The sequence below is a fragment of the Heloderma suspectum genome, chromosome 10 (assembly GCF_057233095.1).
Source record: "Heloderma suspectum isolate Gila_16-S chromosome 10, 16-S_ref, whole genome shotgun sequence".
In the NCBI taxonomy this organism is placed as follows: domain Eukaryota; kingdom Metazoa; phylum Chordata; class Lepidosauria; order Squamata; family Helodermatidae; genus Heloderma; species Heloderma suspectum.
The window spans coordinates 1,497,285-1,521,744 of record NC_139467.1 but is presented as its reverse complement, the minus strand read 5'-3'; the positions used below and the strand labels follow the sequence as shown (position 1 = coordinate 1,521,744).

Below are 24,460 nucleotides of genomic sequence, written 5' to 3'. Positions count from 1 at the left end.
TCCAACAGAATCAACAGGGATGTACTCCCCCTGTCCAGTGCCCAGTGTAGATCATACGTGAAAGTAACCAAAGCAGTCTCTATCCCATAACCAGGCCTGAAGCTGGATTGAAATGAGTCTAGAAAACCCACTCAACCGCCAACACCTGGAGCTAAGACACCATCACATGCTTCAGCACCTTGCCTAAGAATGACACACTGGAGACATGAACATTAACACCTGAGAAGCAATGGCAGCTTCACACTGCTTCAAGATAGATAGGCAGACAATCGGTCAATGAGCAAAGTGGCAAAGGTTGCTCAGTGCAGCATTACCTTGATGTCACGGTAAACGACATCCCGGGAGTGGAGATACTCCAGGGCAGAAACAATCTCAGCCCCATAGAAACGGGCACGGTCCTCAGTGAAGACACGGTCTCTTGAAAGGTGGAAAAACAGCTGGAGAGGGAGGGAAGGCATGAGCGGCAGCAACAATGTGCAGCTGTGGCCACGTGGCTCAACTGTGTGCTCACCCCCTGCCCCGCAAGCCTACCGACACACCTGTGTTCAGCCCATGTGGCTCCTGCCAGCTGAGGGTGGTCAAGTGATCTATCAGAAGACACAGAACTCACCCCCACTTCCCTCTGGCAAGTTATCATTCTTGGCTAGGAAGGAGCAACGCTACAGGCAAATGGTTTGGGGAAAAGCCCTTCTTCCCCGTGGAGATCTTGGTTAGGGAAGATGCTGTGGGAATTCAGAGCAATCCACCTGCCCAGATCACTGCTGGACTGGGTACCTCCCTGGAGCCGACACTCACCTCCCCTCCATTGGCATATTCCATGACAAAGCAGAGACGGTCGTTGGTCTGGAATGCGTACTTCAGTGCCTGGAAATGCAAGTTAAGAGAAGCAGCAGCTGGATTCTCCCCTGTCAAGAGCAGGAGAGGCAAGAGGGAGCATCACAGAATCTTAGAATAGTAGGGTTGGAAGGGGCCTATACGACCATCGAGTCCAACCCCCTGCTCAGTGCAGGCAAGCCACGCAGGTATCCCACCAGCCCCCACACTCTATGCAGCTCCCATGCAGATGAACTGCGGGCCAGCTATTCTCAGACAAAGGAAGGGAATCAAGGTATTCTAGCAGACAGACCTACACCAGCCAACCAGCCAGGCTTCACGGCCCCTTGTGCTTTGTAGCCCACCCATAGTGGAAAAGAAGGAGGGAGGGCATGCTTGGCTCCATTCCGGCTGCCTGGCCTTACAGGAGGCAGAGGCACAGGACAAAGAAAGGAACACCTCTACACCTTTTGGGCCGTTTTGCCAACCGTGATGCAGATGGCACAAACACTGGATTGGCCGCAGCTATGATTTCAGTGCTCAGAGGAACCCAGCAAACCACCTTCACTGGCAACACTGCTAGCCTGAGAGTTGCCCCCTGCTAGATCAAGGCCAGCGGCAGGCATTTTCTCCTTGCAAGACAAGAGCCCCCTACTTCCCAACGTATGTACCGTGAGGAAGGGATGCCTCGTGTTCTGCAGGACTCGGCTCTCCGTGACCGTGTGGGCCACTTCGTCCTTCAAAAGAGAGAAGCACTGTCACCCGAACTGCACTATGAAAATGTCACCAGCTATATAATGCAGACTCCCCCCACCCCCAAGGCTAGATGCCCGATCATCAACCTTTCAATAAGCTGCTGCTTTCCAGGTGAAAGCTATGCAATGCACACATCCCCCGCAAACGGCCCGTCTTTAAATCAGCATACCTGAAATTGTAGGGCAGCACAGAGAGAAGACGGGAGAAGCACAAAGGGCGGTCAGCTTGCCCATCAGTGGTACAAAAATTACAATTCGTCTTAGTTAAGTGGCTAGCGGGGTGTGTGTGTGTGTGTGTGTGTGTGTGTGTGTGTGTGCAGCACAGCAAATACTGGCAGCTGGGGAAGTGAGGACCATTCAGAGGCAATCTGGGGCACGGGGGAGGCTGCAAGAGGGAAGGAGGTTCTTGGAAGCCTCAGCATGCATGTGCTGCTCTCTCTACAGGACACAGGAACTACACTCAATTTGGGAGCCTCCAATCCCTGATTTAAAACTTTTGAGAACCACTCATTTAAACACGGGCAGCTATTTCCTGTTCAATCTCAGAATGTCCTGGCTCTACAGGCCATCACCATTGTATTTGCAGTTGTGGGGAGAAATCCCAACAGCATTTCACACAAAGGAATCTTTTGAGGAGTCTTTTTGATTACCTGCTCTTAGTTTGGAGAACATAAATCCTACATTCACACCCACCCAACTCAGGATGTGCCTCTCCCCGGTCCCAGAAGCCACTGCACAGCCCCGTACCTTGGCAATAATTACTTCTTTACGCAAGATCTTCATAGCATAGTAGCGCCCCGTGGCCTTCTCCCGCACAAGGATGACTTTCCCAAAAGTGCCCTTACCAAGAAGCTTCAAGTAGTCAAAGTCATTCATGGTCTTTGAATAAAAACAACAAGAGTTCACTGATCAAATTTGTTCATGTCAGCTGACGGGGTTGACACAGAGCCTTCAAAGTCAAAATGAAAAAGGACGTAACATTATGAGTCCACCTCCAGGGTTTACAGCATTACCAGGAGACCGGTTACCACTTGACACGAGCTGTAAATTTCCCTCCCGCCACTCCCGTTCCTGGAAGAGAATCCCCTGTTCTCACCGCCTTGGCCCGGGTCTTAGACACTGCCACCTCCATCTCCTCAGCCCCCATGCTGTCACTGGGGGAGCCACATTTGTAGTCCATCCTGTCCTCTTCTGGCTCCTGGTTCTTTAAGCTGTTGGCAACCATCTGGATGGCTCGTATCCACTCCTCCCTGGGGACAACATAGGCCAGTTATGGGCAAAAGCCAAAGAACAAGGATTCAAGCAAAGCGTGGATGACAGCTGGGGTTCACAGCACCACTAGCCTAGAGGCTGTCAGAAGTCAGCTGAGACAATGCCACAGGTTGGTCAATGGCTGGTAGCCCATCAGCAAAGCAAGAGTGCTTCCACTTCAGGGACAAAATCCTTTTGCTTCCCAGATACTGGAGACCAACAACGCCAGCTATCTTTGTGTGGAAACAAGTTGCAAAATGGGAAAATACCAGATGCCAGTGGAGTCCGGAGAGTGGCCACCTGGAAGCCACGCTCGGTGCACTCACCTCTCATCTGGAGAGTCCACATGGAACGTCCTTTCAATGACTGTTGTCCATTGCAAACAGCGGATGATGAAGGTGTTGGGTCGGGGACGCTCGACTTTCATCAGCTGGCATTCTGGGAGGCGGGGGAGGAGGAGAGGTTATCTGCATTGGGGCTCCTCTAAGAGAACGCTTCTTGCCTGGCCCAGGATCCCGTCTCAGGAGCTACACTCAGAGCAGATCTTGCGACTCTCCCAGCTGCCCACTCCTACCAGGCACAGCTAGCTTGCTGCACACAGGGGTGAGAAGAGCCCTTCCTTTGCTGTGGCAGGTCATCATTCAGTCTGGATGGGTAACAACTCCCCTGAATTGCCCTTATAGGGAGAGATCCAAGATGCACCAGCAAAACAGGAGGGACTGGCTATGTCAACCAATGGGGCAATCCAACTCTGCATCCAAGGTGGGTGGGCGGGGCTGAAAACCCACGTTCCCTGTCTTACTCACATGGTCACCTGGGGGCCCCTTCCTCGCCCTTCCCACACTCTAGCACCACACAACCTCTACCCAGGAAAGTGGAGATGGTACACCCCTGGGCACAACATGATGGGAAGACAGAGAAAGGGGGTAATTCCCATCTCTTGGAGCTCTTATTCCAGGCTGCTTGGAGTTCCAGGAAAGCAACCTACCACCTGTTGACCCTCACCTGACAGCCTCAAGGCTGATGTAACATACCTGCCACAGAGAAGTCATTCAAAGGGGGCAGGCTGTGGTCTGACATTTCAGGCTTCTCTTTGTACCCAATGAAAGACCCGTCGCTTTTCAGGAGGAAGTATCTGGGCCGCCAGGTCTTGATGTATTCACCTGGAAAGCAGAAGGGTCAAGTTAGAGGGTCCAGAGCAACACACAGGCTGCCTTTGTAATGGCCCTTGGCACAGCCACTGACCAAGCCAGGTTTCTGCTTGGAATTTGCCTCTGGTGCCCCCTGGCACAACCACAACACCCCCCAGGAGCAACCCTGCACCACTACCCTTCAGCAGCTGGCAAGCGTCGCTTGCTCTGCTCTCAGCGACTGTTCAACACAGGCTGAGACATCCGCATCCCACCATAATGGTCTCTGCAAGTGACCTGGAAGCAGTCCCCCCGCTTATGTCCTCGGGCAGTTCTGCAAGCACTAGCAGGGCGGGAGGAGCAGAGCTTTGTGGTGAAACTGTATTGAGGCCACATTGCCAGACCTGACTTGACAAGGATTCAAGCAGCTGGCTGACGTTTCCATTCCATTCACCAATCGCACATTCTTCTGCGGGCGTGGAGGGAGCCCTTTGGCTGCTGCAGTGCCTTTTCCACAGCTTGCTTGGCCTTACCCGGCAACCCACAGGATACGTTAAGGTCTCTGCTCATCTGCTACCGCACCTTGCTGCTTCCTCAAGGGGGTCATTTAGGAGGCCCCAAAAGAACACTGTTTGGGACCCACAAGGCTGTGGGGAATCTGGAAGCCCTGAAGCCCACAACTGTGCCACAGGGCAGGGTACAGCATCCAGGCAGGGTACAGTACAGGACCTTCCTGGGAATCCCAGCTGCATCTTCTGCTTCTGAAAGAGAAGCCTGGAAACACATGGGCAATCCCAACAGAGCAACTACAGAGGCCTGGGTGGGATTTGCAGGGACATGGGGCCAGCCAGGCTGCTGCCCCCTCCCCACAAGGCTCCAGATTTGTTGCCTTCCTTGACTTATGGCAAGTACAGTTCCACAGGTGACTTAGATCTCTCGCAGTCGCTGATTTCCCGCAGCCAAGCTCTCCTTCCGCATACAAATGCCAGGACTCCCAGGGCATCTTTGCTCCACCAAAGCCCCAATTATTCTCACAGCAACACAGAACACACAGAGCAAAGGGGGCCTCCCTCCGCATGGCCAAGCCAGGCCCAGCCCCAAGTACCAAAATAGCCTCTAGGCAGGCCAGATGCCACCACCAACTGCCATCTATATTTGTCTGCAGGGAAGAGGAATTTGTTGGAGCCACGGCCCAAGGGGGGCGCAAGGGACAGCTGAGACTGCCAGGGCGGGGGGGGGGGGAGAAAAGACCTGCAGCGGGACAAAGCGGTATTTCAGACCTGACAGGCTTGTGCCAAGACTCACAGCTCTTGCTATGAACTGACCCATTACTAACATGGAGGATGCCACTGACCATCCAGATTCGGCAGCTGCCCCACTGGCTACCTGCCTGTATCCTCCTAACACTAACAAGGAGAAGCGAAGACGTTTAGGCCACCAGCTGTGCACAGCACATGGTAGCTGCCGAAGAAAACCACACAGGCCAAGAAGGAATTCTCATCTATCCTGCTTCTGTGACGTGTGCTCCTGGTTAATTCCATGGGACTCCTTCTTGTCTGTCACAAACAAGCCCAACTCATGCTGCCAACTTCCTTGCTGCCCTCAGTACGGCTAGAGACGCGTAGCTAGAAAGGACCAAGCAGCTCTCTACTCATGGGCTTAGAAGGCAAGAGATGCCACACCAGCTCCCAAAGAAGTCCTCCAAGAGAACCCGATGGCCTCAGGCACAGAGCAAGAACCTGCCATGCAAACCGCTCCTGCTGAAGCCTCCAGACATCACAAGGCTGTGCCCCTCCACACAGAGCACATGACAGACACCTCAGGGAAGGGAGCGCCATTCCCAGGGATGCAAGGACATTGTCATGTTCCACTCAGCCCATCTGCCATTGGGAGGGGGTGCCCCCCTGCTCACCTCTCTTGTGCAGCCATCCCTCCTTGACAACCGACACCTCGTTCATGTTGCCGTGGCAGTGTGGTGTTGACAGGGGCTCGATTCTGCCAGCTGAACTGGGGCTGGACTGGTGACCTGCAGGAGAGATGAGAAAACGGGCTGTCCAGGGAACTGGAAGAGCAGAGGCTCCAAGAAGCTGGGCGTGACCCCCAAGTGACCCCCTTTGCCCAAGAGAGCCCCTCTCCTGCCATCTATGCTTTTGGCATTTTCAGCACTACAGGGTGAACTCAATGCCCAGCCATGGCCGATCCTGCGATAGAGCCAAGACAGACATCACCCTGAGCACCGCACCAAGAACTGTGCCATGGCCAAACGCCTCCATGATAAGTGACTGGCAGGTTCCATGGCAGCCCCAGGCCTCTCCACTTCCAAGTGCTCTTGCAGAGTCCACAGCCTGGGGCCCAGCATGTCTACGGAGCCACTCCTCCTGACACGGGGCCGAAAGGGAGAGGCCGTCAGTACAACCCACCAGGGTGGAGAAGGCAGCACCCCCTTCTGCCCAGGTTTCTGGATCTCAGGGCAGGCCAGGCAGATGCTCCCCCACCCCCCAAGGTTTCCAATTTCCCTTTGGGCCTTATCTGCCCTGGCGCCTTGCCTTGCTATCAGAAGCGATACAGAGCAGCAGCAGATAAGGGGCCTTCGAAGGAGCTTCACAGGCTCGAATCAAAGAACCCAATGCAGCAAAAACAAACAGCTAGAGAAAGATTAATCCCAGGCACCTGATGGGATTAACTGGGGGGGGGGGTGTCAAAGACTAGCCCAAAGACACTGCCAGCCAGAGAGGCAGGAGCAGCTGCCCACAAGCCTCCCTGGCCAGTTGGGGGTGCAATGCAGAATTATGCCAGAAGTAACATGGTGGGCTTCAAGCATCCTGCTTTTTGCTAACGGTGGTGTGGGGGAAAGTCAATCAACACACAAGGCGTTCCACAGAGCACGCAAAGCTCAGAGTTCCAGTGAACAAAGCTAACTGGCTGCTACCTCACAGGCCTATCTACCACCCCACAGACTGCCCTGTAGGAAAGGCCCAGAACTGGAAGACTTGAGGAGGCAAGGAAGCCACCCCATCCTGCCTGCTGAGTGCCTTTGTGTGACACCTTAAGGAGTCACAGACAACAGGCGAGAGCTGAGCTACCCGCAGAACAATCCCATGGCACAGCCCTCCGGGGTCTGTGCCACTTTGGAATGCAAGTGTGTGCGCGTGCGGGGAGGGGGGTGATCACAAGTTTAAAGGCTCACCCTACCTTTGTACACAGAGAACTAGCATGTTGGGGAAGGCAAGGCTGGACCTTTGGAGTGGCAGAAACAATTGGCCCCACCTGCACTCCAAGCCTGTGTGAAGATGGAACTTGTGTGCTAGGAGGCGGCAAGATCCCGACCTGGCCAGATGCCGGAAACAAACCAAGAAAGGCCACCTCTGCCCTGGCCTGCTGTCTGCAGGCTGCCTGTGGGCAGCTGGCCACCCACAGCTGGGCGGCTGGCCTAGGCGGACCTTGGCTTTGGCCCAATCCCACAAGGAAGTTCTTCTGCCCCTGGACAATCCCATATGCAGGAGGAGACTACCGCTACCACATGGAGGAAGCCCTGGATGGAGAGAGCCCTAGAACCCTCCGAGCAGCATGGGACAGGCACAGCTTCCCTGCGACAGTGAAGCAGCAGCACTGGTCAGAGGCCTCGTCACCATTCCAGTACCTGCATAGCAACCAAGCGGAGGGCCAGGGGGAGCAGGGGGCCCCCGCAACCTCTCCAGCTGCCTGAGAAAAATCACAGTGAGAGTGAGAGAAGCCATTTGTGTTTTCTCCTGGCTACCGACCCTGGGGGTTTCCAAACGAAAACCTACCCCAGGAAGACACTTGCGCAAAGATGCGATGGCATTTGTTGTTGCCACAGAGGCTGAGACCAACAATGACGATGGTGTTGTGACAGGCCTTTGGAGGCATTTACGCAAGCATGCAAATGAACCCGGCAGAATGCCCGAACCAGCAGGATGCTCTTCGCTTCTGGTAGCCCAGAGAGATTTGGGCAAAAGGGCAAAGTTCTGCAAGGCAGAACAAAAAGTATCACCCGCCCTGCCCCTGCTTTGCTCCTCGACAAAAAGCCAGACAAATGGGGGACGACTAAGCCAAAGGGCCACAAGAAGCCAGAAATTGACACTGACAAAGCTCACAGTGGGACCGAGGGAAGGGAGCTGAGCTGCTGGGGAGGAGGGAAAAGGAGAGCAGATGGAGGCGAGAAAAAACCTTTAAAATGACCTGCGCTTTTTTCTTGTTCTTTGCACTCCCCTGCTTCTCCCAATACCTTTTTTTTAAAATGAATGAGGTGATGTGTCAAAGCTCAATGGCCTGGGCCATTGGGGTCTTTACTTGTGAAGATACATGGGCAAAGAGATATGGAGACTGGTCTGTGAACTCACAACTCACCTGGATAAAGCGGGCAGAGGAGAGATGCAGATGCTTCCCATCCCATAGAAGAGTGGGGGGAGGGGGGCTAGTGACACTCCAGACGTTTCGGTCTACACCCCCATCATTCCTCAGCATTGACTGTGCTGGCTAGGGCTGATGGGAGTTGTAGGCCAAAACATCTGGAGTGCCACACGCTGTCTCCCTGTTCCCTAGATGTAAGGCTCGCCAGATGAAGCTATCAGATGTAACTTTAAACAATAAAAAGCAGAGTTTGGTGTCATTTAAATAAGAACACACAGCCTGCACAACAAAATGCGGAGGAACCAGAACCGCTACCAGCTACAACGGTCCTGGGCCCCTTCTCTTTCTATGAGCAGCTGATGCTCAAGTACTGAGTTTTCACGTACTCCCCTGCCCCTGGCAAGGTGGAAAGGGATGAAAGGAGCATAGTTCCTGTATAGCAGGTCCCAGGCCCAGCTCTCCAGGAAAGGGTCTCTCTCTCCCAGTGTGGTTGCCCAAGACCCTTCAACTGAAGAGGCCTACAGAGATACCTAAGGAGGATAAAATTATCCTCCTGGGCGATTTCAATGCAAGAGTTGGGCGTGATTTTGATTTGTGGCCAGGGACCACTGGGAAAGAAGGAGTTGGCAATAGCAACCAGAATGGAATTCTACTTCTGACTAAATGTGCAGAACATAATCTTGTTATTACCAACACACTCTTTCGCCAGAAAAATAAATTTAAAATATCATGGAAGCATCCTCGGTCGAAGCACAGGCATCTCTTAGACTATGTAATTGTCCGTGCCAGAGATCGTTGTGATGATGCCTCACTAGAGCCATGACGAGAGCTGATGACTGCTGGACAGACCACCGATTAATTCGTTCTACGATGGCCATTAAGATTGTCCCTCAGCGTAGGCTCCAAGGCAGAAAACTAAGACGTAAAATCAACACCCAAGTCCCTCAAGATTCTATTAAGCGAGCCTGCTTTCAAACAACTCTCAAGGAACATCAATCTATGGAAACCCCTGAAAATGTCGAGGAACACTGGAATAAACTGAAGACCTCCATTATCGCAGCCTGTGAACATACTATCAGATACCAAACTAAGAAACATCAGGACTGGTTTGATGAGAATGATAGGGAGATTGAACATATTATTGATAAGAAAAGGAAAGCTTTCCAAATATGGCAAAAAGACATCAACTGTGCAGCTAAGAAAAAAATCCACGCCAGTGCAAAGGCTGAGGTCCAAAGAAGAACTAGAGAACTTAAGAACACCTGGTGGATAAAGAAAGCTCAAGAAATCCAGCATCTTGCAGATGTCCATGATGCATGGGGCTTTTTTAATGCCACATAGGCCATCTACGGAACAACAAATCATGGTACAAACCCCTTACGCTCAATAGATGGTGCCAAACTTCTGAAGGACAAAGAGTCTATTGCACTGCGTTGGAAAGAGCATTATCACAACCTCCTTAACCGTAACTCTATTGTGGCTGATGAGGTTTTCTCGCAAATTCCACAAAAACAAACCAGAGATGAGCCTGCAGTATCCCCTAGTCTGGAGGAAGTCAGTAAAGGCAGCAACCAAATGAAAAATTACAAAGCTAGTGGACCCGATGGGATCCCTGTTGAAGTCTTTAAAGAAGGTGGGCCTGAAGCTACACAACAGCTTCACAAGCTCATCGAAAAAATCTGGATGAGGGAGGAGATCCCAGAAGACTTCAGGGATGCCATTATTATCACTCTCTTCAAAAAGGGTGATAGAACTGATTGTGGAAACTATTGAGGCATCTCCCTTCTAGCTACAGCAGGCAAAATCCTGGCAAGGAACCTCACAGACCGCCTTCTATCTATCTCAGAAGATATCCTCCCTGAATCCCAAAATGGCTTCTGCCCCTCCAGGGGGACAGTGGATATGATCTTCACCGCACGACAGCTCCAAGAAAAATGCAGGGAGCAAAACCAACCTTTGTATATGGTGTTTATTGATCTGACTAACGCCTTCCACACTGTAAACCGAACTGCTCTCTGGACCATCCTTCTGAAAACCGGATGCCCTAATAAATCTGTGAACATCTTGTGGCTCCTCCATGACGGTAACAATCTTGGATAACAATGGCTCTCAAAGTGATCCATTCAAAGTGGGATCAGGCGTTAAACAGGGATGCGTCATAGCTCTAACCTTATTCGTTATCTTTATCGCTATGATTCTACACCTTGTTGAAGGGAAACTTCCCATTGGTGTAGAAATCATATATCGAACAGATGGAAAACTTTTTAATCTCAGTAGGCTGAAAGCAAAAAGTAAGGTAATTACAGCCTCTGTCATAGAACTTCAATATGCTGATGATAACGTAATCTGTGCACATTCAGAGGAAGATCTCCAAACTATCCTAAACATCTTTGCAGAAGCATATGAAAAGCTCGGCCTCTCGCTTAACATCAAAAAAACCAAAGTGCTTTGCCAGCAAGCACAAACCAATCCCTCTATAGGGCCATCAATCCAGCTTAATGGTGTGATGCTGGAAAATGTTGATCACTTTTCTTATCTTGGCAGACATCTCTCCACAAAAGCTGAAATTCAGCGTTGCCTGAGCTCTGCGACTGTAGCATTCTCCTGAATGAAGTGTAGAGTGTTTGAGGATTGGGACATTCGCAGGGAGACTAAAATGCTTGTTTACAAAGCCATTGTACTACCGACCTTGCTGTACGCCTGTGAAACATGGACCATCTCTAAACGCCACTTCCAACTTCTCGAAAGATTCCATCAATGCTGCCTTCGAAAAATTCTGCAAATTACTTGGGAAGACAGACGGACTAATGTCAGTGTACTGGAAGAAGCAACGACCACCAGCGTTGAAACAATGATTCTCCAACATCAACTTCGCTGGACCGGCCATGTTGTTTGAATGCCTGATCATCGTCTCCCAAAGCAGCTACTTTATTCCCAACTTATGAATGGAAAACGGAATATTGGTGGACAGCAAAAGAGATTTAAAGATGTTCTCAAAGCTAATCTAAAAAAAATGTAACACAGGCATTGAGAACTGGGAAGCTCTAACCCATGAGCGTTCCAATTGGAGGTCAGCCTATATTAAAGGCACTGTGGACTTTGAAGAAGCACGAGTCCGGGGCGAAAGGGAGAAACGAGCTCAGCGGAAGGCACATCAAGCAAACCCTCATCGTGATCGCCTTCCACCTGGAAACCGATGTCCTCACTGTGGGAGCCTGTGTAGAACTAGAATTGGCCTTTACAGCCACCTGCGGACCCATTGTTAAGACTCTACTCTTGGAAGACAATCTTACTTGGTCACGAGTGATCGCCATGATGATGATCACAGGTCTATTTCTGCTGCTGTTTCTAGGCTAGTTTCTTTCAGTCAGGTGTGTTGAACCAAAAGCTCTTGGGGGCCACACTCCAATGGTGGGGGCCCCAAAGGCAAAAGGGCCAAATGCAACCCACCCACCCCAGCACATTTCAGCTTCAAGCTCTTCCTGCCAGTAACTAAGCCTCAGGAGAGGCATTTCCGCCTTTTAGAACGGGGGAAACGCTGCACAAAAGCCAGGAAATGTCCAAATGGCTTTAGGTGGCCAACTGCAGAGGGATGGACTCTGTGTCATGGAAGATCTCCTGAAGCAAGGCTCTGGATGCCACAGAGAAGTGGGCTAGGCGAGGGAACCTGGCATTCCAGGGAGCTGCAATTCCCCCAGATATGGCTGTCTAGATGGCGCAGACATTGAGATGGAAGTCTGGAAGGAAGGGGCCAAAGGCGGCACAGTGGCATGGGAAAGGCTTGACACTCCAATAGGGTGGCAGGGGGGGATCCATGGCTCTGGTACAAGATCAAGGCATGTATCCACAGCCCCAGGAGTGTAAAAAAAACCCCTCCATCCTCGTAGCCCTCCTGATTGTTGAAGGAAAAGCCTGCCCAAGCAAAAGTAGTGAGAAAGTGACAGTGGTGCTGGTGGTAGGTACCCCCCAGGTCCCTTGAGGGTCTTCACACATACTTGGGTGACACTCCCCCAGGAAGGCCCATGCTCTCCCTCCTCTCTCTCTGAACAGGACTGCAGGGGGCATTGATCCTGCCTCTCACAAGGGCACTAACATAACATCCCCCCCCCGCTCATTTGTACACCTGTCCCTATTGCACAGGCGTTCGAGCCACTTCCCCACCCCAAAAGCCACGAGGGGACAGCTGCCAACTTGAGAGAAGGCAGCTAAATCCTGACTCCTCTCCTGGAGGCATGGCTGAACACACAAGAGTGGCACGTTCATTCCACGTGGGGGGAGGAAGGCAGGCGGGGGGGAGAGGGGGAAGCTTGTTGACTTGTGGAGCATGTGTGACTCAGATACTGCCAGCGGCACAGTTGTTTATGCACTGTAGGATGTGACCCTATGGAGCGGGTGGGGAGGGGGCCTTGTTGCCAGGAGGAAGAAAACACAGGGGCAGGCTGCCCTGAGTGGCGTTAAGGCAAGGGGGCGGGGGGCCTCAGGGGAACACCCAGGAGGCGATTTCCCCCCGGTTTTGCTGCCAGCCCTGGGAATCACGCTCTGCACCAAATGGATTGAACCACATCTCTCCCCAGGGCTCAGGCTTTAACCCACTCAGACAATCCCACACAACCTTAGAGACAGGCCAATCTTCCCCTTCAGCTAGCAGAACCAGAGGTGCAACACAAACCCAAAACTGAATCTGGCTGTGTGCTTTCCCCAGCACAGCTACGATCCATATATCGAGAAGGGCCTGACGCACAGAAATCACGCCAAGTGAACCAGAGGCTTAGTTTGAGCAGAAAAGGGGAGGGCCAAGCATCATCACCAACATCATCAGTATATGTATGAGTCTCCTTTCAGCCCAAATGGGACCCCCCAACATGGCTTACAGTTAAAACTTAAAATGATTTACTTTTTACAAAGATGTTACAAACAACTTGAAAACAGCACTAACAGTAGAAACTGAGAGTGGGAGAGAATCTTTAAAACAGAATGTGGAGCCAAGAGGCTGAAAATACTAAAAAGCTACCCTCCTAAAACTGAACAGTGGAGGGGCCAGCCTAATGTCCTTTGGAAGAGAGTTCCACAGGCGGGGTGCTGCCACAGAGAAGGCCATATCCTGTGCTGACAGCAACCGAGTCTCTCTTGGTGGTGGGACATGCAGAAGGGCATGCAAAGATGATCTAAATTACAGGGAGGTTCATAATGGAGGAAGCCTTCCACCCTTCCGAGGCCGGTAAAATGAGTACCCAGCTTGCTGGGGGAAAGGTAGTCACGACTGGGGAAGGCAATGGCAAACCACCCCGCTACAGTTTGCCATGAAAACGCCAGCGCAAGCGGCATCCCTCTAGGGGTCAGTAATGACCCGGTGCTTGCACAGGAGGAACCTTTCCTTTTTCATAATGGAGGAGATGGCCTTTTCTCCTGGCTCCAAGCCATCTAGGGCTTTATAGGCAAGCCCCGGCACCTTGAATTGTGCCCGGAAACAGTTTGGCAGCCAGTGAAGTTGACGGGTGTAATATGGGCAACAAAGCATACACAAGAAGCATTTTGGCTGCTGCATTGCAGCAATCTGGCTACAACACAGTCCACCCAAGTTCCATACTGGGCAAAGGCCCCAATGGGATACTATGGTTAATGATATCAAATGCTGCTGAGAGGTCCAGCAGAACCAACAGGGATACATACACTCCTTCTGTATAGTTCCCAGCATAGGTCATCCACCAAGGTGACCCAGGCTGTTTCAGTCCCCAAACCTATCCTGAACGCAGGCTGGAAAGCATCCAAACATGTTCCCACTTCCTGCTAATAAAGAACACTAGACTATCTGCTGCAAATTGCACCCTTCCCAAACACTGCTGCAAAAGAGACAGAAATACAACACCTGTTCTCCCCACACACCCCACCATCAAGAACAGAACTTGTCCTTCAATACGTAGGTCTCACAGCTAGCAACAAAAAAGGAACAAACTGCAAGACGCAATTTCAGCCACGGCCCACCATTCTGGGGCCTGTTGCTGCCATTTAGAAGCTGCCATGAGATCCTGGAACAGTCTCAGGTCACACCTCCCGTTTCCCGCAGTGCCCTGGAAATCTCCATCTCATGCTGTGTAAACTGTCAACCTGGGGCCAGAAATGCTGCCAGTCACTGTTCTTTTGTGAACATAAGAAGAGTCATGCTGGATCAGACCAAGGGTCCATCTAATCCAGAATTCCATTTACACAGCCGCCAACCAGCTGTTGACAGGAAACCCACAAGCAGGACATGACTGCAACAGCACCATCCTGCCCATGTTCCCCAGCATCTGGTGTACATAGGCATACCGCCTCTGATACTGGAGGTACCATAGAGCCATCAGGACTAGTAGCCATTGGTAGCCTTCTCTTCCAGAAATTTGTCTAACCCGCTTTTAAAGCCATCCAAACTGGTGGCCATCACCACATCCTGTGGTAGAGAATTCCATAGTTTAATTATGCGCTGTGTGAAGAAGTCCTTCCTTTTATCTGTCCTGAATCTCCCATCCATCAGCTTCATTGGATGACCGTGGGTTCTCGTATTATGAGAGCGGGAGAAAAATGTCTCCCTATCCACGTTCTCCACACCATGCATAATTTTGTACACCTCTACCATGTTTCCCCTTCCTTGCCTTTTTTCCAAAATGAAACAATCCCAGCTGATTTAACCTTCCATTATACGGGAGTTCCTCCAACACCTTGATCATTTTAGCTGCCTTTTGTGAAGTGGGTCTGCCTTACAGGTGGGAGTCTCACACCACTCCTGAGGTGGGGAAACAGCAACACAGCACCATAATCCCTGTGAAAACTAGGAGACAGGAAGGAGGCAACGGCGACTGCCACAGCTTCTCAAAAGAGCATGGAGTGATTCAGAGTGTTTTAGGATCTCCTGGGATAGCTGCAGCCATAGAGATGATGGAAGGAAGCATGTGAACCTTTCCCCTATTTGGAATAGGAGCCCCTTGCTGCACAAATGATTTGGCCCTTTCACAAGGATGCTCACCAAGGCCATCACAGAGCCTCAGAGGGAAGCACACACGGGATCCTAATGGCAGCCAACTCTATTTCTCCCAGAAAAATGCATGTCAGGATGATTCTTCTCTGCCGAGGTTAACCCTTTTGAGGGCAGACAGAGCACCCTTCCTTCACCGCACAGCCCCCTCCAAGGCCCCCAGGACACCCCTTGCTTTAGAAATTAAGTGCTGCTCAAACTGCTGATGGATCAGGAAGATGTTTAGGAAGACAGGCTGCGCTTTTCACACACAGTAGTCATGTTCTGTTAAAAACACAAATGTCATGAACCATTATTAAGAAAGACTAACGGCTAGCAACTACTGGGTGGAGAAAGCCCTCGGCAAGGAGGCTGGGGGATGGCAGTGTTGTTCCCAAGCGGCAAACTGGACTTAGGAAATGCTGTTACCACCGCCCACTGCCTGCCCCATTAACCCAACACTATGGCTTAGACCTGTCAAAAAGGAAACACTTTTTGTTTTGTTTTTTAAGCTTTTGTATTTTGGGTGCACTTGGGCCTGCTCAGACTTTAAACAAAGCAGATTGAGTTCCAAGCTCCCCAAACTCTGGACTGTTTTACCTGGAAGACACAAGTTTTCAAAGAGTCTCGAGGCTCAGAGGTTCCAAGAAGATCTAGAGAAAAGAGCTGAGAAGAGGAGACAAGTGACCTAAACTGCTTCATCACAGTGGGCAAAGCTATTTCCTCAGAGGATGGGGCCTTGAGAAGCGATGAGGAGCTTCCGCGGGATCCCACCAGCACCAAACGGAAGCAGCTATGTCTCCCCCCACCCCACCCGCACACATGCCATCTTCACGCTCCAAAGACCACCAGGGGCTGGAACCACACATCCTGCAGGAACACACCAGCGGGCCAAGGGAAGGGGAGGGATGGCCAAGGCACTTGTGAAATTAACCCTTTTCTAAACCCCGGGGCTCCCAAGGAGTTAATTTCTTCACTCCCCTTCAAACCTCTGCAGGCTATTGCCAAGAGACCATTACAGAGAGGAAAGGGTCCCCCTCCCCCCAGCCATGCCCATTTTTCCAAAAAGGCTTTGGAAGCCAATGGTTCACCCCTCCCCATGGCCGCCTATTCAAAATCTCTCCCAAGAGTGAAATCTCAAGTCTAGCTGTTGCTACATCCCATAGAAATTCCAAGGGCAGTCGTAAAGGAGGAAGTGCACACACGCCATCCCGGAGCAAGAAACCTGCCTGCCAGCCAGCGCATTTCCTAAATGTCGAACAGCAATTCCGAGTTATTTTTAGTGCTCGGAGTGGGCCATTATAAAAATGCCCAACTCCTTCACGCAAACCCCACAACCAAAGGATCCAAATGAAGAGATACAAGTCCCAGGAATGGAAGACAGGTGGTTTTCTGTACGTGTCCCAGCAGTACAGACAGATAAATGCACACACAGCAGCTCCAAAATGCTGGCTGCTCAGGGGCCCTTGTCAGGTTGACAGAAACGGGCTCAACTGGCAGAGAATTGGGGAGCCCGGCTCCGGCTCTGTAGCTGCAAGGGCAGTGGCAGCACTCAAGCACAGTGGTGCAGAGAGAGAGCAAGAGACCCAGCACAGAGTGACTCATCTGCTCCCAACCATTTGAAGGCCAGAGCTATGATGATCGTGTGACTTGGAGAGATCACCCATGGGGGAAATAGACACCCACTGCCCTCCCACCATGCCAGGCAAAAAAAGAGCCGGCAAAGGGCCAGCCAATCACAGCGGAGGGCACTTTGCACACCTGGCTCAGCTTCACAAGCAAGGCTAACCCCCAAACAAGGCTTTCAGTCAGAGGGACAAGAGCCCTCCTAGGGAAGTAGGCATAGAGTGACAGGGCTGCATACCAGGAAGCCATCTCATCCTGCCTGGTCCAGCAGGCAGTCATACACTGGAAAGGGCAGAATGAGCCATCTTCCTGGTGTACAGCTCTGCTGCCCAGAGCCTCTTCTGAGTTTTCCTACCCTGTTACCACCACATATCTTGCAGCAACAGGTTGCAGCATCTCAGGACTGTCCTGCAAACAAGCATGCAAGGCCAACATAGTGCCTAGATACTGGAAACGGGCAACCTCTGTTCAAATGCAGCTGACACACCAGAACGGAACCAGTATGAGTCATAACTGCACACTGTGGCCCATGAGGAGCAACCAAAGGCCAACAAACCAAAAGGAAAAGAATGAAAAAGCACAAGGGGGAGATGCAAGTGAGAGAAAGGCAGGCATCAAATCAAGATGCTTGGAAGAGTGGCACACCTAGTGCATCAGCCAGCATCCAGCAACAGCAGCACCGTGCTCCCACAGAGGTTTGCTCATAGGGAGAAAGACTCTCACAGAAGCCAGCCACTTCCAAAGCAAAGCTTCACCCCATCATAGCTTGGTGCTAAATTGCAACTCTAAGAAAAAGCTCCCCCACCAGGCCAACTAAGCACAGCATCTGGCAGGACCAGCTGAATACACGGCTGTAAAGCTCCTCGCGTGATGTTGGCACAGAAGGAAGTACTGGGGAGAATCACCACCACCTGTACGCATGGCCCCATCCACTTCCTCATACAAAATCTCAGCACTACCTTGCGGGATCAGACTAAGGGGATCTGTCTCACCCAGGAGGCTGTCCATCAAGAGCTGCACTGCCAGCAGTAGGTGGGGCCAGAATTATAGAATCATAGAATAATAGGGTTGGAAGGGGCCTACAAGGCCATCGAGTCCAACTCCCTGCTCAATGCAGGAATCCAAGGCAGAGCATCCCTGACAGATGGCTGTCCAGCCTTGTCTTGAACGCCTCCCGGGTGGGAGAGCCCACCACCTCCCTAGGGAATTGGTTCCATTGTTGTATTGCTCTAACAGTCAGGACGTTTTTCCTGATGTTCAGCCGGAATCGGGCTTCCTGTCACTTGAGCCCATGATTCCGTGTTCTGCGCTCTGGGATGATCAAGAAGAGATCCTGGCCTTCCTCTCTGTGACAACCTTTCAAGTACTTGAAGAGCCTACCAGAAGTAAAGGTAGGTACTACCTTTACTAGTTACTAGAAGGTAGTACTACCTACCAGAAGTAAAGGTAGGCAGGGCCACCCCTCTTCCTTCCTTACTGCCCCCCTTCCCTCTCCATCTACACTCAGCAGGCTGTCAGGGAAGGGCATGTCATTCTTGCCTGAGGTCTGAACTGATCACTTACAGAGGATCATTGACACTAGGTCATGGTCTGCAGATTGCCTGTCCCTGGTCCAGCCTCCTGTTCCATTTCCAAAAACAGCTGGCCAACAGCAGGGTATGGGTCAGTGGTTTTCTTTTGCCCACCTGTTTTCCCCACCTCCAGCACCCCCACCTGAGGTACGCATGTGAACCCATGAATGAGCTGACAGAGAGCAAAATCCCCGGGTAAAGACCCTCGCTCAGCCACGGAGGTCACTGGGTGGCCACAGCCCAGCCGGTCTGCTCACTCTCACTGACCTTGCAGGGTTATTGGGAGGGCGACATAGACACAATTCCCAAGTGCAGTCGCAGCCAAAGGCAGCACTTTGGGAGGACAGCAGGATGCAAACATTATTCATCGGCAAGCAAACCAATCCCTGTCCCCAACTGCACCCAGCACTGCCTGAAATGGAGACCAAATGGGGCTCTGCACCTGTCAGGGATTGATAAAAGGAAATCCTTCTTCAGAGATCACAGAGTCAAACTATGGAATTTGCTACCACAAGACGTGCTGATGGCTGCCAATTTGGATGGCTTTAAAAGGGGGTAAACAAATTCCTGGAGAAGAAGGCTATCAATGGCTACTATCCTGATAGCTGTATGCTACCCCCAGTATCAGAGGCAGTATGTCTATGTGCACCAGTTGATGGGGAATATGGGCAGGAGGGTGCTGTTGCACACATGTCCTGCTTGTGGGCTTCCCATGGGCAGCTGGTTGGCCACTATAAACAGAACGCTGGACTAGATGGCCCCTTGGTCTGATCCAGCATGACTGCTCTTCTGTTCTTAATGCTTCAACAAGTCTCAAGAGCACCATTCAGACACCATCAAGTTCTGCTTCATCTGCCCCGCTTCCCTTCATAGTGTCACCTATAGAAGCAGGTCGCCTCACCTTCCTGCCTGGCATGGCCGGGCCGGGCCGGCTGCAACCAAGCCTTAGTGGGAAGAAGGAAGGAAGAGCATCCATCGTGGCATAAGGCAGGGGTGGGCCAGCGATGGCCTACAACTCCCATAATGCCTCCTCACTTGCTCTGCTGGCTAATGCTGATGGGAGTTGTAGGCCACGAACCTGGAGGGCCACGATCCAGGAGATGCGAGGCGTCGGAGCCCTTCAGCAGGGCATTCGTTCGGGTGATGCCAGGGCAGCACGTGCTGAGCGGAAAGCAGCGAGGAGGAGGAGGAGGAGGGGAAGGGCGCGAGGAGGAGGGGAGGCGGCGGCTCCCAGCGCTCGGGAGGCTGGGAAGAGGCCCGGCTCGCCCGGGCCGCCAGCCTGGAGCCCTCCGGCTGCCTCTCGCCGCCCGCTTCCCCGGCGGGCCCGCGACCGGCGCTTGGCGCGAGCCCCTCGGGGCAGCGGCCTCCCCGCGCGCGGAGGGCGAAGCAAACGAGCGAGCAGCGCCCCGCCCGGCCTGCAGCTCCCGCGCGGCCTCCCGCAGCGCCCGCCCGCGCGCCCGCTCCCCGCTCACCTGCCGCTGCCGCGGGCGCTGCTACCGGCGTCCCCGCAGGGCCATCCTCCGCGCCGCGGCCGCCGTGTCAGGCCCGACGGCGCCCGCGCTCCCGGAAACCCGCCCCGCCGGGCCCACGCACGCAGGAAGGGCGGCGGCGGCGCGGCGGGCGGGGCGCGTCCGCGCGTCTGCGGCGGGAGGGACGAGCAGCAGCACCCCGCCGCACCTCGGTGCCTGTGCGCAGGCGCGGAGACCACCCGCAGGGCGCAGGCGCAGGCCCGCCGCGAAGCCATCACGGCGCCTGCGCGGGACGAGGCCCGGAGGAGCTCGGGGCGCGCGCCGGAGCGCTCCCCGGAACGGGGGCGGCGGCAGGCCGCCTCTCCGCGTGCGCGGCCGAGCGACCGCGCCCTCCGGCCAGGGCCGGCGCCCCCGGGCTGAGGCGGGCTCGGGGCTCGCCGGCGCGTGGCCGAGGAAGCGGCGCCAGCCTGCCGGCGCAGGCGTCCGCCGAGGCCCGCGCTTCGAAGCAGCCGCGACGGCTGTGGCTGAAGCGCAGCTTCCCGGCCGGGGCCGGGGCCGGGGCCCGCGCTCAGCCGGACTCGCGCGGGGCGCCCCTCGCCTGGACCCGGGAAGCCCGCGAGCCCGATGGCGGCGCCCTCCCGCCGCCCGCTCCTCGGGCCCTGGCGGCGGCAACCGCCCCTCAGGCCTGGTCGCCGCGGGTGGCCGCCTCGTCCGGGAACGCGGCCGAAGCCGCCCAGGGCGCGCGGCGGGGAGCCCGTCCGTCGGCCCACGCCTCCCCCGCTGAGCGCCCTGGATGGCCCCCGGATCCTGGTGTCGCGGGCGGCGAGGAAAAAGGCTCCCTGCCCGCGTTCCCGCCCCGCGCGCCGTTTTGCCGACCTCTCTCGTCTCCCCTCACCCGCCCTGTTCCTAAGCTGAACAGGCCCAGCTGTCGTAGCCTCCCCGCACAGGACTTGCGCCAGCCCCGCGATCGCTCTAGTTGCCCGTTTCTCAGCTCTACAAGATCTTTGCGGTGCAGTGATCGAGCAGGGGCCGGGCACAAGCTGTGCTGGCTGGGAATGATGGGAGTTGCAATCTGCCACATTGGGAGAGCACCGGGTTGAGGAAGGCTGACCTAGGCCCAGCTTACTCAGGTTGCTCCATGGGCTGCTGGGAGAACAAAACAGCAGCTGTGCCGTGTCCCACATACAACTCCCATTTTGGCCAAGTAGTCCTTGAACACAGAATACACAAAACAGTATTACTGTCAGTTATTTTTCATGTGTATCCCACCCTTCTTTTAAGGAGCTCAGTGGTGGTGGTCCACATCCCTTCCCCTGCCCGCCCTCTTTTATCTTCCCTGATGTTGGGGCAGGGCAGGCTTGGCTGAGAGCAACTGCCCAAAATCTGCACCCAGTGGGGACTTGAACCTGGTGCTCCTCACACTCTCCCTTGGTAAGAGCTGTAAAACCAAGGCCACCATTTCAGCTTATGGTGAAGACTGAATTGAGGCCATCACAGCCCAGCCACCCTAGTGCTCTGCTTCTGGTACCCACAAAGCCAGAGCTCTCCTTTATGAGCTAGGCCAGGCTGGTGCCCCATACAAAGGTTTTATTTTCAGAGGCCAACCTAGTACATAATGTATGCTGGAAAGAGGAAACGACGACACCTGAGGTGCAAATGCAGATGCTGCTCAGATCTAGCCCAGTATTGCCTCCTCTGAGAGGCCTTTTCTGGCCCAGCTACCTGTGATGCTTTAACTGGGGGGGGGGGGGGCGCTTCTGCCTGCAAAACGTGTGCTCTACCAGTGAGCTATGGCTCCTTCTGTAGTACAATTCACTATGCTAGCAGTACAATACCTAGACCAAGGTTACCAGCATGAAAAGCATCCAGGTTTTGTGCCCATTTATGAAGCTCCAAATTCAATTTTGGAAGCTCTGGCCAAAGTTCAACCACATCACTTGATCATACTAGCTGGTGACCAGAGTAGGGAGAAAGAGAGATGGACTCTATAAAGATGGGAGACACTTTGGGGAACACTATAGACTGGCCCAGCAGGGAAGACGGCCCAGATTAATTTCATATGAAGTTAATCTGGGCCACCTTCCTCGCTGAGCCTTCAGCCATCCAAACATGTGGCCAGGCCAAGGGAGAGAGCCAAAACATGCTGCCCCTCTCCCTACTTGGCATGAAGTCCTGACATCACATTGGGTCAAAGGCTCTCAGGTCAGGCATGATGACCCTCCCCAGAGCTTATTAGCAGGCTTCCCCACACCCCTCTTCAGCTCCACATGAATTTGCAGACCACCGATGAAGCCATCTTTGGTAGAGTCAAACCATCTTTCTGTTCTGGGTGGAAGCAGTTCTCCAAGGTCTCAGGCCGAGGGGGCAGCAGTGGGGCAGGGTGTCCTTCCCAACCTTGTTGCTTTCTTTATCTGAACCCAGTGCTTCCTGCGTACAAATCCTTTGCTGTTGAGCTAGTGTCCTTCCGATTTCATCCATATTTGTATTATAAACAATACCATTTATTAGATTTTGAAATGCATAAAACATTTTATATTTTTATTCCAAGGAGCTCAAAGCAACATCCAAAAAAGGATTTCTGACCCCAGGCTATTTCCTATCCAATCACCAACCAACTTCAGCAAAGCTGCTTTCATCAAGAGGCCCCGAGCCACACTCCACGACTCCCTAACTTAACGCTCATATAAAACACTGGCAGGTATTTTATATGTGCGGTGTCAAGACCCAGAAATGAGGTGGGCTAGAAGTCCTGCAAGCAATGAAACCAAAAAAAGGGAGGAAAGCATATCCCAAAGGCGCTCTGTAGCCTATTTGTGCTTGCTTATGCCAGAACAGTCAACATACCTCCTTCAATGGCGGCGCTCAGTCGCTCACAAATACTTGAAAATACTGTTTAATGGGCCTCCTGCAATAGTTACATCCAATTTACAACCTTATTTTGTGTGGGTGTAAATGTACACAGTGTAAATCTACAGTGGCAGGGCTTGGAATTTCTTCTCCAGTTCCAGGTGTAAGCACATGCTATTGCCAACATATTGAGTAGGGCTGCCTTGCCCTGGGTGAGGGTAAGAAAGATGCCACTGCCCCCTTTGTGAGGAACACAAGAGAGATGTTTGAGCTGAAACACAAGCTAAGAGGAGACATGCTTTATTGCAAGAGAACACTCACATCTTTCCATGTGCAGGAGGGGCCCTGACAAGCTAAGAGAACAGTGTCGAGAAGCCCCCGACCCATCATCATATGGTAAACTACAAAATGCAAGGCTATGCCCAAATTACCTTAACTTACATTTACTATGAGGGGCTTCTCAACCTAAAAACCATTAACAGTCATTGTGTAACTCTTCCAGCTCCCCCTAAATTTAGTCAATAAAACTCTTTAAAAATATTAGTCCAACATGGCTGCTGCCTTATTTTTAAGGGGAAAAGAAACACATCCCCTTTAACTGTTTATGGCAGAATTCGCTCCATGGTAGCAAATGCTCAATTTGGAACACGGAACAAGCAGGAAGGCACTGCAGGGCGCAGGAATGGAGTGGCCTGATGGTTGGGGCCAATTAGAGGTGAATTCTAGGGAGACTGCCCAACAGTGCATGCTGAGATAGAGCGCGTCAGCCAAGGGAGACCAGGGCTAAGAGGAAAAGGGTGGCCACACACTTCCCCAGGAACAATTGGCCCATGCCATCCCAATCTCCCCGAGGGCTTCCAATGTCTCTTGCTGGTCACGGAGGATTACACAGGCTGCAGGCCTGACCCACATCTGGTTCACCACCTCTGCAAGAAAGGCTCCATTTCCCTCTCCCCCAAAGGGCAGGTGTCCTCCTCCCCCACATCTGTGCTAATAGGTGGGTGGCTGCACACGCTTCACTCAGGTAGAGCCAGCACTGGTGGCATTCCATGGTGGCCAGAGGATGCCCTCCCCGAGTGCCCGGGAGGGGGGGGGCATGCACACAAAGGAGGCTTCACTGGTGTTCTGGAAATGAGGCTGCAATCCAGACAAAACAGGCAAACAACTGGATGCAACAGCTGATCTTTCTACAGGAAAAGCACACAGCCCAGGTATCACAAGAGCCTCCGAGGCACTTGAATCACATATGCGACCCTCTCAACTTCAGGTCAAGGTTCCAGTGACAGCCGACCAAGCCCCCAGTAATGCACTCCTTCCTGATTCCAAATGCAGCCTTTCTGCTGCCCCACCGCCTGAAGGCAAGCTGAGGGTAGGGCGAGAATAGGGCGCCCAGAAGCGAGGTAGGGCGCCCCTTGAGCGGAGCGTTTTCCCTTCCCTCTCTCGGTGCCCCAAGTGTCCTCACAGTGACGTGCGCGTGCGGATGCGTCCATTTGGGCAGCGTCATAGGAAGCATGGCGGCAGCTTGGAAATGGGGCACCAGGGCCCCCCCAAACAGAAGCACAGGGCAGCAGATGGGGCAGGAAGCTCGTTCCCCCACCTCACAGTTCCATGCAAGATGGATCTTCATTGGTGTCCTGCT

General features: G+C 53.0%; 1 protein-coding gene across 3 annotated transcripts in view; it reads right to left on the bottom strand.

The window, feature by feature from the left end:
* The window catches only part of AKT2 (AKT serine/threonine kinase 2), a 31,782-nt gene that overhangs the window by 5,718 nt on the left and 1,604 nt on the right, over positions 1-24,460 (bottom strand). The window contains exons 1-9 of one of the 3 annotated variants that reach the window (XM_084814490.1): positions 19,978-20,198; positions 5,862-5,975; positions 3,854-3,982; positions 3,146-3,257; positions 2,665-2,818; positions 2,316-2,447; positions 1,485-1,550; positions 796-864; positions 315-437 (exon numbers count right to left, since the gene is read on the bottom strand). In XM_084814490.1, coding sequence (XP_084670616.1) covers positions 315-437; positions 796-864; positions 1,485-1,550; positions 2,316-2,447; positions 2,665-2,818; positions 3,146-3,257; positions 3,854-3,982; positions 5,862-5,907 — 831 coding nt within the window. In that variant the 5' untranslated portion in view covers positions 5,908-5,975; positions 19,978-20,198. Of the gene's footprint in view, positions 1-314; positions 438-795; positions 865-1,484; positions 1,551-2,315; positions 2,448-2,664; positions 2,819-3,145; positions 3,258-3,853; positions 3,983-5,861; positions 5,976-15,908; positions 15,975-19,977; positions 21,888-24,460 lie in introns of those variants that run through there. The other 2 variants (XM_084814491.1, XR_014784953.1) reach the window with 2 other exon arrangements.